Raw genomic sequence first — 15,216 nt, 5'->3', positions numbered from 1 at the left:
CTAAACATCAGGACTCTGAACACTCTTAAACCGGCTGTTAATTACATTTTGTCAGCCTGAAAATGCTGAACAGTGCTTTAAAACCATTACTATGGGATGAGTTGGTTGTAGTCAGGTGTATTACTGGTGGATGTATTTCTATCTCTTGTGAAGCATAATAAGGTTTATTCTACTTACCCTGTGAGCATCTGTTTTTGGCATGTAGTGCTGTAGATTTACATGCTTTGCATACTCCTGCCATCTAGTGTTTGGTTTGGATGTGTGAAAGTCGGTTTTCTTCAAAGTTGTCTTTGAGTATTGAGGTAGAGTGACTCCTACTCTCGGTGATGATGCACTGGGGATCAACCCCCTTGTTAGATTGTTTTCCCGCAGAAAAGTGAGAATGGAGTATGAGTAAGTATCACTAAAGAGATGTCCCTGCATATGAAAAAGGTAAAAGGAACTGCAACTGGTACAGCTGTCAGGGAAGGAGGGTGGGTGCATATCAATCTACAGCACTACATGCCAAGAACAGAAGCTTACAGAGTAAGTAACAATCGGTTTGTGGCACGTGTGGCTGCAGATACACATGCATTGCATAGACTGTAAAGCAGTGGCCTCCAAAAGCGGTGGCTAACCTCTGGGTATTGCCGTTGCTTGGAAAAGTGCATGTAATACTGTCCGACCTACATTAGCTTGTTGGCATGCTAGAACATCGACACAATAATGCTTGGTGAAAGTGTGTAGTGTAGCCCATGTAGCTGCCTTACATATATCAGCTACTGGGATATTGCCCAGGAAAGCCATGGAAGCCCCTATTTTAGGAGCAGAGTTGCATTAGGGGTAGTAGGAAAAGATCTTTTAGCTTAAGCGAAACAGGTTTGAATGCATTTTACAATCCATCTAGAAATGCCACATTTGGATATGGGCTTTTCTTTGTGAGGGGGCAAAAAAGCAACAAAGAGTTGCTTAGTTGCACTGAAATCATTGGTTCTGTCAATGTAATACATTAGAGCTCTTTTAACATCTAATTTCTGAACAGCCCTTTCCACATGTGAGACTGGTTAACTCAAATAATTGGCTAAGTGGAAAGTGGAGACCACCTTTGGAAGAAATGTTGGGTTGGTGCGAAGAACCACCCTATCCCTGTGTAGTTGGAAGAAAGGTTACTCTAAGGTCAGTGTCAGGAGCACAATAACGATCCGAAGTGAGATAAGAATAATGATAAGATTCTATGTAGGTGCAGGTGTGACTCTAGGTGGAATCACTCTTCTATAACCTTCCATAAAGGCTTAAATAACTGGTATTTTGAACAAAGATAAGTATTGCCTGTTTTGGAAATAAGCAGCCACTGCAGCTATATGTAAGCGTATTGAAGTGAAGGAAAGGCCATGCAGCTGTAAATGCAGAAGGTAGCAGGCAATGTTATATACTTTCGCATTAAATGGATCAGGGTGCTTATTACAGCAGTAAAATACAAATCTTTTTCACTAAGCTGCATAGCATGCTCTAGCTGTAGGTCTACAAGCTTCTTTGAGAATGGTCATACATTCAGGTGGGAGATTCAGGTAACCGAATGCTATGACCTGAGGAACCAAATAGCAAGGTTGAGTTTCCGTGGGTTTGGATGCCGTATTTCTCCATGGTTCTGAGAGAGAAGGTCTGGGTTGAGGTGATGTGTCTCGGGGGGAAATACTGACAGTTTGAGTAGTGTGGTGAACCAAGGTTGACAAGCCCAAGTGGGAGCCACTAGAATGAGGGTGAGAGACGCCTGCCTGAGTTTTATAACTTGAAACGGAAGAAGAGGGAGAGGTGGAAATCCATAGGGAAATATCCCTGGACAATTCATCCATAGAGCATTGCCCCTGGATAGGGGGTGTGGGAACCTAAAGACAGAATTTGCGCATTTTGCGTTGTCCACAGTTGTGAACAGCTCTACTTGTAGAAACCCCTCCTTGTGGAAGTTTGGGAGGAGGACTTAGGGATAGAGTACCCACTCTTGGACTTGTTGCTGAATCCTTCTGAGAAGGTCGGCAAAGTTGCTTGTTTGTTCCTGGGCGATGTTCCACAAACAGCTAGATGTTGTGATGTACTGCCCAATGGCAAATGGTCTGAGATAGATGTGATAACTGTAGAGAATGTGCCCCTCCCCGTTTTTGTACATAGTGCATGTTTGTCAATGTCCGTCTGGACTAAGACCACCTTGCATGTCAGGTGAGGTAGGAACACTTTCAATGCAAGGTAAACAGCTTGAAGCTAGAGGTAGTTTATGTGCAGATTCTGGTGTTTGGTGTTCTTAACACCCTGAACTATGAGATTCTTTAGGTGAGCACTCCAACCTGTGAAGTATGGGTCTGCTGTTAGAAGGATTTGTGGAACAGGGTCTGGAAACGGCCGAACTTTTAACAGCTTTTGTGTGTTCTACCACTGGAGAGAGCAATGAATGAGGATGTCGATCAACACTAGATCGTGTAACTGATCGTGTGGCAGAGACCACTTTCGTGCTGGACATTCCTGCAACAGACGCATGTGCAATTGTGCATGTTGGACTAAGGCAATGCATAAGGCAATCATACCCAGCAGACGCTTAACTGTTTTAACTGTGAGTTATTGATTGGTTTGAAAGTGTGGTAGCAGAGTTTGGAAATTCTGAATCCTTGTTGCATTGGGATAGACTAATCCTAGTTGGGTGTTGAGGATAGCCCCAAATACGTTTGTCCCTGTAAGGGTTGAAGATGAGAGTTTTGTATATTGATGGTAAAATCCAGTTGATGGAGAAGGTCTATAGGACCTGAGTGGGTTGATGGCAGAGAGGAAAGGGTACAGGCTTTGATAAGCCAGTGGTCCAGATATGGGAAAATGTGGATGTTTTGTCTGCGTAGTAGTGACTCCGAATGGGAGGACTTTGAACTGATAATGTTTGCCGGATATGACAAACTTGAGGTTTTTGCGATGTGTTGGATGGATTGGAATGTGAAAGTAGGCGTCCATTGAGTCTATTGCTGACAAAGTCACCTGGCTGAAGAGGTGGATCACGACTTGGAGAGTGACCATATGGAAAAGCTCTGACAGGATTTAAGGATTTAAGGGCCAAAGATCTAAGATGGGCCGCAATGAACTGCCCTTTTGGGGATAAAAAAGTATAGGGAGCATACATCTAACCCTTGATGTTGAAGAAGGACAGGTTCTATTCCTCCTTTGAGCAAGAGAGCTTGGACTTCCTGTTTGAGCAGTGTTTGATGTTCCACAGAGAGTTTGAGAGTGCTAGGTGAAATGTTTGGAGGCGTGTTGATGAGTTTCAGACAATAACTATGTTAGTTAATGTACAACACCCACTGATCTGATGCTATGGATCGCCAAGTGGGGAGGAAGTGATGTAATCAACCCCCCGCCGGGTGTTAAATAATCGGGGGAAGGAGAACTGAGTCATTGTTTTGTGGTGAGTGCTGCACTAGGTGAAGAAGCACCTCTACCACGACCTTTGAAGTTATTACCCCTATATGTGCCCCAACAATAGCCTCGTGAATGGGAGCTGTGACTATATGGGCGATAGGATGATGAAAAGGAATGGGAAGATGCAGCTTTTGAGCCTGCCCACCATGAGGAGCAGAGAAAGGAGTCATGGGGTTTGGAGTGTACACATGGACTTGGCAACCTGTGTGTCCTTCTTTATCTTTGCTAACACTTGGTCCACTTGTGGAACAACGACGTGCTCCTTTTCAAAGGGGACATTTTTTTGCTGGACTTTTGCCATGAAGCCAGATATACACAGCCAAGCATGTTTACATAACATCACAGTGGTATTAATAACCCTGGCAGTTGTATCTGCGGAGTCTTGGGCACACCTAATAGAGTTTTTGGAAATGACTTTGCCCTAGGCTACGAGTTCTTGTCCCCTTTTCCTATGTTCTTCCGGGAGGTACTGGAGGAGTTCCTCCATCTCGTCCCAGTGGGCACGAGCAGACCTGGCTAATATGCCTTGTATATTAGCAATCCACCAGTCATTGGCGGACAGCGCATCTCCTCGCTTTCCTGAAGCATCAATTAGCTTAGACTCCTTAACAGGAGGTTGAACGTCAGCTATGGTTTGTGAATTGGCTCTCTTACAGGCATTGGACACAACTAGTGAATCAGGGGAAAGTTGCCCTCGGATGTAAACAGGGTCTGAGGGAGCTGCTTTGTATTTTTTGCCAACCCTGGGAGTGACAATGTGTGCTCTCGCAAGGTCTTTGAAGATGTTATCAGTGCAAACCATCATACCTTTTAACATAGGGAGGTACTGGGCGCTCCTATGTATACTGGATAGGATTTCAAAGAGGAAATCCTCCTCCATAGGCTCTTTATGGTGCGGGACATGGTGGTATGCTGCGGCCCTGCTGATGAGCACTTGATATGATGTGGTGTCATCAGGAAGCAATGGTTTGGTGGAGTACAGATGCCCCCTGGGGGATCAATGTGAATCTGGTCAGTGATCTGGAGGCTGTGGTGCATCATAAGAATCATCCGCCCCCCCTGGCCACCTGTGAAGGAATGTGGTAACCACTGGGGTGTGAAATGTGGGAGGGTTCACCCTGAGAATGAGGTGGTGGAATGTAGGGTGGAGGCATAGGAGGGTGCAAGGGACTGGTAGCCTGGTCTGTCTTTCTCTTTTTAACAGGTACCGGCAAGTCTATTGCTTCTCCAAAGGAAAGTTGCCACTTTGATGGAGGGGGCACCGACACCACAGCTTTGGTTATGATAAGGCCAGTTTTAGCCTCCATAAGTATCTGTTTTCAGGCATGCCTCAAATCATTCTTTCATTTTATGGTGAAGGATAGGTTCCACTGGATTTTCAAGGCTGATCTCGACATTTTCGGTGCCAAGATGGTCGTTTTGGAGCCGGAGATGGATGAGGTTGGCTCAATGTGTAAGCCAATGGCTTTGTTTGAGCTTTCAAGCAAAGCCAGAGGGCAGGGCATCCAGAGCAGATGTTCAGCACTGAGTAAGGCCTGCTGGCAGTAATGGCCCAGGAGCCTTTTTTTCTGTCGGAACAGAATGCTTTTTTGTTGGCAGGACAGGGATGTCAGTACTCACAGTATGTTGACCCATTGGAAGTTCCTGCATCTGGAGGACGATCTCTAAGTTGGAGCCAGAGTCATCAGTGGAAAAAGCCTCTTCCGCAGCTGCAGAGCCCTCGTGAAGTTCCTCCTCCTCGACATTTTGGTGTTTGAAGATGTTGGGCGTATCATCGACCTCACTCTGCTGCATTTCCCTGCGATGTTCACTTAGGTCCTGTAAGGTTTTCTTCGACCGAAACTATCGCAGTCCTCTTCCCTTTGATCAGCAGACAAGCATTGATTGCAGACCTGGTGAGGGTTGGTCCGCAGGTATTTAGCATGGCACCTCCCAGAAAAGGAATTGCATCTGTTCCATCAGCAGGACTTGTTAAGGCGAAGCCAAAGAGATGGAAAGATGGGCCCAGAAGGGCGAGGCCCGAAGGCTACTGTTCAAGAGGTTCGATTTGACAGGCGATAGTTTTCCAGATTTTCTAAATGCATAGAAGGGAACACATACGATAATACCGATGTGGGTAAGGGTAAATTATAAACTGAAAGGAGTTTGAAACAGTCTCGAACCGGAACACTGTAATACACATCCGAATGAGACGGCAGGAAGAAAACAATCTAACAATGGAGTAGATGCCCATGCGCATTATCACCAAGAGAAGGAGTCAATTTACCTCATGACTCAATGACTTATTCAAAGAAAAACAACTTGCACACATCCAGACACAACACTAGATGGCAGGAGTTTGCAAAGCAACAAATTGCTCAAACAAAATGTTTTAACAAAAAAGCATTACCAATCTTTCATGATGTTACATACAGTAACCAAAAACATTCCACAGACTGATAAAATACACTACTAAAAAGAAGAGTGTCAAAGTAGAAACTCTGTTAATTTATTTTCTCATTTAGAATAACAAGGACAGGTGTTATCGACAGACATCAGACGCCCAAAAGAAAATATTAGACAAGCGAGTTCATGGATTCCAATGCACACATAACTTTAAGAGACCCCACTTCCAGTATGTCCAGGAGCACAAACACCCATAGCACTAATCTGTCTCTGATCAATGGGAGGACCAATGTAGTAGAACTGAGTAATACAGAGTAAAATTAAACTTTTTTTTTTTTTAAGGGAAGCATCTTACCTTTAATGTCTTCAACGATGGCTTCTGGAACAGAACCTAATGATTTGTAAAAAAAATGAAAACATTATAAATACATTTTGCACAATACAACCGAATTTTGCATGCCATTAAAAGTATAGCACCCCAATTTAGACTTCAAAAAGAATACAGAGATTCTCGCTAAAAAGTAGCACAGTAGAGTCCAACAATAAACCAGGTAGCAGTCTCTGAATGCTAAGTCTTAAACGTAATTGTTTCCACACTTTAAATCTAAGTTCCCTAGGCGGGACTCCCCAGTAAATGCAATACAACATTTTTATTTTCCCATGTCACAGAAAGTAATGGAAAATACCAATAGAGTCCATGGTCTGCCACATTTCATCAGAGCTTTGTCCTCAGTTTCCCAGACTGGTTTTACTTCACTTTCTGGCTATCATAAGCTTTAGAACAGTAGCCAACGTAGAGTAAAGTGGTTATGTTATTTCTCCTTGGGGGTTAAAGTGCACCAAATACATTTTCGTAACTTTGTCTCCCTTCATTGGAAATAAACAAGCTCTCACTGCTTAAACGTAATTATGTAGCAATACAGAGATCTCAGTGGGGGAAAGAGGAGGACAATTAGCAGTAGATGTTGTATAAAACTGCTAAACACACTGAATAGCTTCAAGGCTGTCTTTTGAGTATGCATGCAAGGACTTTGTGACAATAGCTTCTCCGAAATTGAACCAGAGGGTGTGCTGAAATAAAAAGCAACATTTTCCATGAACCTTAAAGAAAAATGTAAATTTCTCTTTGTAGCAGGCTACTTAGCCCACATACATTTAACTGAGCAAAAACGGATATAGTGCCCAACACAAGTCCGTCAAAATTGGATTTCCTAAAAGTTCTAGGTATATGGAAATAAATTAAGTTATTAAGGTTTTCCACCAGTCTCTTCCCAAAAACGAATGACGCACACAAAACAGAAACAGCTATGAGAAAGAATATTTTTCAAGTAAAAACAAAATAGTTTGAGAAATACATTACCAAAAGTTATCAACATGTTTTGATACTTATATGATCACATTGCTTTAAGTGATGTGTGGAAAACAGAACCTAATATATCCACTGCTGAAGAACATGATACGGAAATAGTAAAAATGGCAGAAAAAGTGAGGCAACAGAAGAAAGCGAAGCATGGTCAATAGCAATCCTTTGAATGGCACATGCATGTAAAAAAGGAAGGAAGAGACTTGTCTGCCACACATCCGAGAAATATAAAAACAAGGATGAGCAACAAATACACTTATGCGTTTTTATACAGGCAAACAACATCCACACGCCAATTGAGGAAACTCAGTGACAAGGTCCATATAAACTGAAATCAGTCTGGGGTGGTAGGTTTCAGCGGGGTACTTGGCCTGGCAGTCCTGGCTTGATTATTCCTATTGGTGCAGAAACAAGCTTAATTTGTATAAGGGTAGTTCTTGTCTTGTCTGGACTGAGCACAAAAAAATGGAATTGAATGCGTCCCAGGGTAATTACCAGGGGACTGAGCATAATTCAAGCATTCCACCCATCACCGCTTAGTTTCCCTCAAGACAGTGTTTCCAGTAACTGGGTGTAACTAATGACATCTTAAACACACAACAGGTGATTGGAGGAAAGCTTGCAATTAGTCTAACCACTGGCAATCGCTCAGTGTAGTATTCAACCCATTGTTCTTTTGCTGACTATGCTACCTCAGTCTGGACCAAGCCATATGCAAATCCATGATGACCCAGCTCATATAGGAACTCTCCAGCTCAAACTCCCTGAACTGGAACACAAGTTACCCAAGATGGGTTTGCTATCCCTTATTGTGCCAATGGAACAACGCTACACCCTTCTGGTAAGTCCCAATTAAACCAAAACCGGTCTTGGGTTGCTTGTGTTATGGTAACGCAAGGAAGATATGTTCACCCCCCAAACAGGGAGATTACAGGTGTACAATATAATTGCATAATACAACAGAATGGAGCCAACTGATGGACTTTGGTAATTTAGTAGCCGCTGTAAAAACAATGAATAAATGCATTCATTTTTTTCTCATAACAAACAAATAATGAAACATTATAAATCCCAGACCGAGCGCCATCGCTAATCCCTTACAGTTTTCTAATATCAGCAATAACCATAGGGTTCAATCTTACTGTGGAGTGCTCACCATACACCGTAAGCTGTCAACAACCTGCCCCATTGTTTATGGTAATCATACTCGCAATGTCTGCTTGATCCCCATTAAATTCAAATTAGCACATGACATCGAATCCATGCTCTCCAAATCTTATCAAATTTGTGCTGGGCAGCCATGACCTGCTTACACACTTTATTTCACCGCCATGCACAACTCTCTAGAATTACACCACACATATATTTCTTGGGAGGTGTGGGAGCACCATGTTTGTGCTTCGTCATAGCGTGCCAAAATTAGGCCTTAAATCATCACAGTTTGTGGTACGTGCCTAAAAAGCCTGCAAATTCTAAATTCCCAACAGCATTAATTTAGCAGTCAGATCAAAGGGGAACCCTAATACACTGACAAATAAGTCTTCTACTGGGCTCAGAGAAAACGTGAACCTTTAATTTCCCTCTCATCCACAGCCACATATTGCAAAGACAAGTTCCCTCCACGGTAACAGTTATGTTCTAGTGTAGTATATACAATGAAAAACCTTTTACAGGATCAGTATAAAAACCAGAACGTATTGCTATTTCCCTCAGGTACACCTGTTTTTTTTCCATCCCAATCTTGCAGGGGACCCGCCTCATTTATCCCTTTGAACCTCTGGCAAGTCAACGTATCAAGCGGATTAGTAAGTAGTGCCTTATATATCAATGAGACTTCTTTCTACATCTGGTTTGAAAGGGCAGATGCTTGCAAGACCTACTGTTTCCGATTCTTTAAACAATAAATAGAGTGGACTTTGGCCACTCCCAGATCAGAATTTTCTTCTCTCTGTATGCTACTGTCCATGTGGTTTATCATTCCAGATCCTATGGAGTGGTGGCATTGTAATGCATGAAGAACTATTTTACATCTCCAGAGTACTGTGAATTGTCACACATTAAGTTCTTGATCACACACATGAACTGTACATAGAAAGTCATTTTTTTGTTTTGTTTGTCACTGCAGTATTGTTTTGGTCAGGACTCAAAACGAAAGCCAGACCTATCGGCTCTACCAATGTTTGTTTCGTCAGCGGCTTATCCAGGATTCTGCTTTTCACTAGGGAACATTCTGCAAGGTTCCTGCTAGAACATAGTTCTGAAGGTCCTACTACCATCGGAGGAATCTAAAAAATGTATACCCCGCCTCATTCATGTTTTGCGCACAGCTGTTCAAATTGCATCATTCCTCTGCGATGCAGATGTCCCCTCCTTTAGTTATTCTAATTACATGCCTGCACCGGAACCACTCCAAATGTGTTAAATCTTTGAGACTGGTACTAAACTACAGTGGAAATGTCTATGGTGATTATATTATTCAATCTCATCAATTCAGGAACGTCTTCCCAAGGGTATATTACAGATTGAGTGTAGTAGGGCAGTTTTTCCAGAATCTGGCTGGATATTTGCTGTGTGTGTGTATGTACCCTTTAATTTAATTTTTGCGTAGCAGTACCCTTGCGCGTCGGTAGGAGTCGTCTGCGGCTCCGCGTCCGTCGTCGGCGCCGCGATGACGTCGTCGGAGTACTTAGACGCCGCCTCCGCGTGCTGACGTCAGTTCTTAGACACAGCTTTTCCGCGCCAGAAACGCAGAGCCATGTTAAAAACCAACACTGGTGCCATTGAAACTAGGGCCCTGAAAGGGGACAACCCTAACCCTAGATATTGGTTCGCAGAACAGGGAGGATGGGTGGGTCGGTAAGGAATCTAATACTAACTAATGTCTCTTACAGATATATCGTTACACAAGTAGTAACTTGTGCATCTGAAAGAGACACGTTAGTATTAGATTCCTTACCTTAGAATAGATACCCCAGCAATACCAACCCCGGTGGTGGGTCTGCGAACCAATAATCACACCAGAAAGTCGCGGAGGACGGAACGGCCAAAGAAGCCATCCCTCCGGACTTGGCTGTCCAGGCAGTAGTGTCTTGCAAACGTGTGCAGTGATGCCCACGTAGCCGCCTGACAGATGTCTTGTAAGGGCACTCCCCTGCCCAGGGCAGTGGTAGTCGCCGTGGCTTGGGTAGAATGAGCCCGCAATCCAGCAGGAGGCTCCTTCCTAGCCAAGGAGCAGCATGCCTGGATACACAGGATGATCCACCGGGAGATGGTCCTCTTGTGCACCGCTTTCCCCTTCTTCGCGCCCACGTAACCAACAAAGAGTTGGTCATCCACCCGGAACTGGCGTGTGCGATCCAAGTAGAATGAGAGCGCACGTTTTGGGTCCAGACGGTGGAGCCGCTCTTCCTCTTTAGAGGGATGCGGTGGCGGGAAGAAGGTTGGCAAGGTGATAGACTGCCCGATGTGGAAGGCCGTGACAACCTTGGGCAGGAAAGAAGGTTTGGTACGCAGCACCACTTTGTCCGGATGGACAGAAAGGAAAGGTGGAGTACAAGAAAGGGCCTGGCGCTCACTCACTCTCCTGGCAGAGGTGATGGCAACCAGGAAAGCAGTCTTCAAAGTCAGAAGGCGAAGAGGACAGTTGTGAAGTGGCTCAAAGGGAGCGCACATCAGAAATGTAAGAACCAGGTTCAAGTCCCACTGAGGCATCACAAATGGAACAGGAGGAAACGTGTGTGTGATGTCCTTAAGAAATCTATTAACAATAGGGGACTTGAACAAAGAAGGTTGATCAGGCAGCCTGAGAAAGGCTGAAAGAGCAGAAAGGTAGCCCTTGATAGTGCCCAGAGCAGAGCCCTGCTGGGTAAGAGAAAGAAGGAAGAGAAGGACCTCAGAAAGAGGGGCATTGAGGGGATCCACAGCCTTTGCTGTGCACCATGCCACAAATCTGTTCCACCTGCAGGCGTATACCGACTTTGTGGAGGGACGCCTGGCTGCCAGAATGATGTTACAAACTTCAGGAGGCAAGTCAAATGGCCTCAACTGTCGCCGCTCAATCTCCAAGCATGGAGGTGGAGACTGGACAGGTTCGGGTGGAGGACCGTCCCCTGCTGCTGCGACAGAAGGTCCTCCTGAAGAGGCAGACGAACCGGGGGATCGACTGACATACTGAGTAGCTCTGGATACCAGTACCTTCTCGCCCAGTCCGGAGCCACAAGGATGACTTGGGCCCGGTCGCGCTTGATCTTCTTCAGCACTCTGGGCAGAAGTGGTATAGGCGGAAAGGCGTACAACAGACCGCAACCCCACTAGCGACGAAAAGCGTCTCCGAGCGAGTGCCGCCTTGGAAATTCCAACGCGCAGAACTGATGACATTGCGCGTTCTCTTCGGTGGCGAATAGATCTAACCAAGTCCCTCCCCATCGCTGAAAGAGGCCTCGCGCCACGTCCGAGTTCAGACGCCATACGTGATCCATCATGCACCGATGACTGAGCTCGTCCGCCCTGGCGTTCAGAGAACCTGCCAGGTGTTGAGCCACCAGGGTCACGCCCTGGCGTTCCAACCATTGCCAAAGGCGAAGAGCCTCTTGACAAAGGATCCACGACCCCACCCCGCCTTGTTTGTTGCAGTACCACATGGCGGTGGTGTTGTCCGTGAATACCTGCACTACACTCCCCCGGACAGAGGGGAGGAATGCCTTCAGTGCCAGACGAATCGCCCGGAGCTCCAACAGGTTGATGTGGAGCCGGGTCTCCGCCGGAGACCAGAGGCCTCTGATCTCCGCCTCTCCCATGTGGCCTCCCCAGCCCTGGAGGGACGCGTCCGTCACAACTACGTGCTCCGGTTGGGGAAGGGAGAGGGATCTGCAGCTGACCCAATCGCGGTCCGTAAGCCACCACTGCAGCTGTCTCGCAGTGCCCTCCAAGATCAGGACGTGGTCGGATAGGTTGCCCTGATGCTGGGCCCACTGAAACTTCAGGTCCCACTGCAGAGCCCGCATCCGCCACCTGGCGTGATGCACCAGTAGGATGCAGGAGGCCATCAGCCCCAGAAGCCGCAGCGTCAACCTGACCGAAACCCGGGATAACGGCTGAAAGATGGGAATCAGAGCCTGAATATCCCGGACCCGCTGTTCGGGTGGATAAACCCGAAACCGCGCAGAGTCCAGAACCGCTCCGATGAAGAGGAGCTTCTGAGAGGGGCACAGGTGTGACTTCGGCACATTGATGGAGAACCCCAGCTGGTGCAGGAGGTCTGCCGTCGTCTGGAGGTGGCTGACGACTGTCTGGGGCGAGCCCGCCTTCAACAACCAGTCGTCGAGGTAGGGGAAGACTGAAACCCCTAACCTGCGCCGATGAGCTGCGACCACCGCCATCACCTTTGTGAACACCCGTGGGGCGCTGGTAAGGCCGAAGGGGAGCACGGTAAATTGAAAGTGCTCGTGGCCAACCATGAACCGCAGGTAGCGCTGGTGGGCAGGCAGGACGGGGATATGAAAGTAAGCGTCCTGCAAGTCCAACGCTACCATCCAGTCTCCTGGGTCCAGGGCAGCCAGGACCTGAGCCAGTGTCGGCATCTTGAACTTCTCCTTCCGGAGGAAGCCGTTGACGTTCCTTAGGTCCAAGAAGTTCCTTAGGTCCTTAGGCCCCCTTTGCCCTTCTTGGGTACCAGAAAGTAGTGGGAGTAGCACCCACACCCTACTTCTGGCCCAGGAGCGCGCTCGATGCCCCCTTGGCCAAGAGGGCCGTAACTTCCTCCTGCAGAAGTCGCAAATGATCCCCCGATACACGGTGGTTCTGCGGTGGCATGGCTGGAGGAGTCGCCTCGAAGGGGAGGGAGTAGCCCCTTCGGACGATTTGCAGCACCCACCTGTCCGATGTGACAGTGCGCCAGTGGAGGTGGTGATGGCGAACCCTGCCCCCCACTGGCGTCACATGGGCCTGAAAGCACGGACTAGGAGGGTTTTGAGGCGGATGCTGCGGGGGAAGGTGTGGACTGACCTCGCCGCTGCCCCCGACCGCCCGGACGGCGGTTCCCACGGCCGCCACCGCATTGGGTATTGCCCTGCGGAGCGTGGCTGGCGGCGCGTGTGGGCGCACCCCTTCCGTGGCCACGAAAGGAGTGAAAGGCAGCCGATTGCTGGCAATGGCCCGAGAGGCCCAAGGACTTGGCCGTAGCTCTGGAGTCCTTAAAGCGCTCAAGCGCATGGTCTGCCTTGTCGCCAAAGAGGCCACGGCCATCGAACGGCATGTCCATGAGTGTGCTCTGGACATCTGCCGAGAAGTTGGCGGACCTCAGCCAGGCGTGGCGTCTGACCGCCACCGTCGTTGCCATCGCTCTACCTAGCGAGTCGGTGGTATCCAGCCCACACCTGATGGAATACTTGGCTGCATCCCGGCCCTCCACAAGGGCTTGGCCGAGTTTGGCCCGTACCTCCAACGGACACTCTGGCAGCACCTCCGCGACCTTATCCCACACAGAGTGAGTGTAACGTCCCAAGAGGCAGGCGGTGTTGGAAGACCGCAGGCCCAGACTAACAGATGAGAAGATCTTCTTCCCATACTGGTCATACCTCTTGGATTCCCTGTCTGGCGGGGCCGACGGGAATGCGGTCTGGGAATTGGAGGCCTGGATGACCAGGCTCTCGGGGGTAGGGTGGGAGGACAGGAAACATGGGTCGCCCGGGGCTGGGCGGTGGCGTCTGGCCACGTTCCTATCTACGGGCGAACCCGTAGCGGGCTTGGACCAAGTGCCCAGAAGAACGTCGGTCAAGGCCTCATTAAAGGGCAGCAGAGGCTCGGCCGAGCTTGACTGCGGTTTGAGGACCTCAGTGAGGAGGTTAGTCCTCACGGCCGCGACGGGGAGCTCAAGGCCCAAGGCCCTGGCAGCCCTCATCAGCACCACACTATATGTTGCCCCCTCCTCCCAAGCCACGGTAGGAGGGGAGACAAAACCAGTGTCTGGAGAGGTGTCCAGGCCACTGGCCTCCCCAAGGTCTCCTGTCCAGTCCTCGTGAGACTGACACTCTCTGGTCAGAGGGTCCTCAGACCCCTCCCAGTCCTCTTCATCACCCATCTCCTGAAACTCAGGGTTCTCAACTAATGGGGCCTGTTCGTAAAAGTGAAACTCTCCAAACGACGTCTGGAGCGGCGCCCATCGGGGCCGTCCCGGTGCCGGAACAGGAACGAAGGTGGAACCGGGGACGGCGCCGCCAGAGGACGGCGCCGGAGGCGACACCTGAGGGTCCGACGCCGGGGAGGTTGTAAGGTCCACCGGCGACGAACCAGATCCCGAAGGAGGTCCAGCGGCGTCCTGCGGCGCTGGATCAACTGAACCCCTCGGCGCCGGGCCCGAAGGCGCGGCGGCGTCGGGATAACGGGAACCTGCGGCGCCGGGCCCGAAGGCATCGGCGGCGCCGGGGCCGAAGCACCCGACGGCGTCGGGGCAGATCCCCCCGACCCGCTAGGGGTCCCAGACGGGTCCGCTGGGCCCGAAGGCGCCGCGGAGCCCGTCGGAGGAGAGAGTTTCCTCATGGCCATGAGGAAGCGCTCGATCTCCTCCGGCGTCGCGTTGAGCCCAGGGACCGTAGGGTATGGGGCTGGACGCGGCGCCTGCGACTCCGTCGGAGCCGCATGGGTGTTGTCACCCGAACCCCTGGCCGCATCGCGCAAGCGTCGGGGGGAGTCCGAAGAGCGATGACGCCGCTTGGACTTCTTGTGCCGCTTACCTGACGACGACTTCGACCCGGAGGAGTGCGGCCTACTCTCGGAACTGTGGTGGCTCCGAGCCCGCGACCTGTCCCTCGACCTCCCATGGGATCGGGACCTCTCGCGGCGCGGGAACGACTGCCGGAGTTCGAGCCGCCTGCGGGACCGCTCCCGTCTGGCTTTCGAAGAGAGGGCCCGGCAGTCGGAGCAGGCCTTGTCGTCGTGGTCGACGCTGAGACAAGATAAACACACGCGGTGAGGATCCGTGACCGACATCAGGCGGTCGCAATCATCGCAGTGCTTAAAGCCGGGCATCCCTACGGCAC

The 15,216-nt window shown here is 49.1% G+C and overlaps 1 protein-coding gene across 1 annotated transcript in view; it reads right to left on the bottom strand.

Moving 5' to 3' along the window:
• The window catches only part of ACTR10 (actin related protein 10), a 186,669-nt gene that overhangs the window by 74,899 nt on the left and 96,554 nt on the right, over nucleotides 1-15,216 (bottom strand). The window contains exon 8 of the mRNA XM_078660372.1: nucleotides 6,173-6,208. Within this exon, the coding sequence (XP_078516498.1) occupies nucleotides 6,173-6,208 (36 nt within the window). The remainder of the gene's footprint in view (nucleotides 1-6,172; nucleotides 6,209-15,216) is intronic.

Source organism: Lissotriton helveticus, chromosome 9, assembly GCF_964261635.1.
Source record: "Lissotriton helveticus chromosome 9, aLisHel1.1, whole genome shotgun sequence".
NCBI classification, from domain to species: Eukaryota; Metazoa; Chordata; class Amphibia; order Caudata; family Salamandridae; genus Lissotriton; species Lissotriton helveticus.
This window is presented reverse-complemented; position numbering and strand designations above follow the sequence as displayed.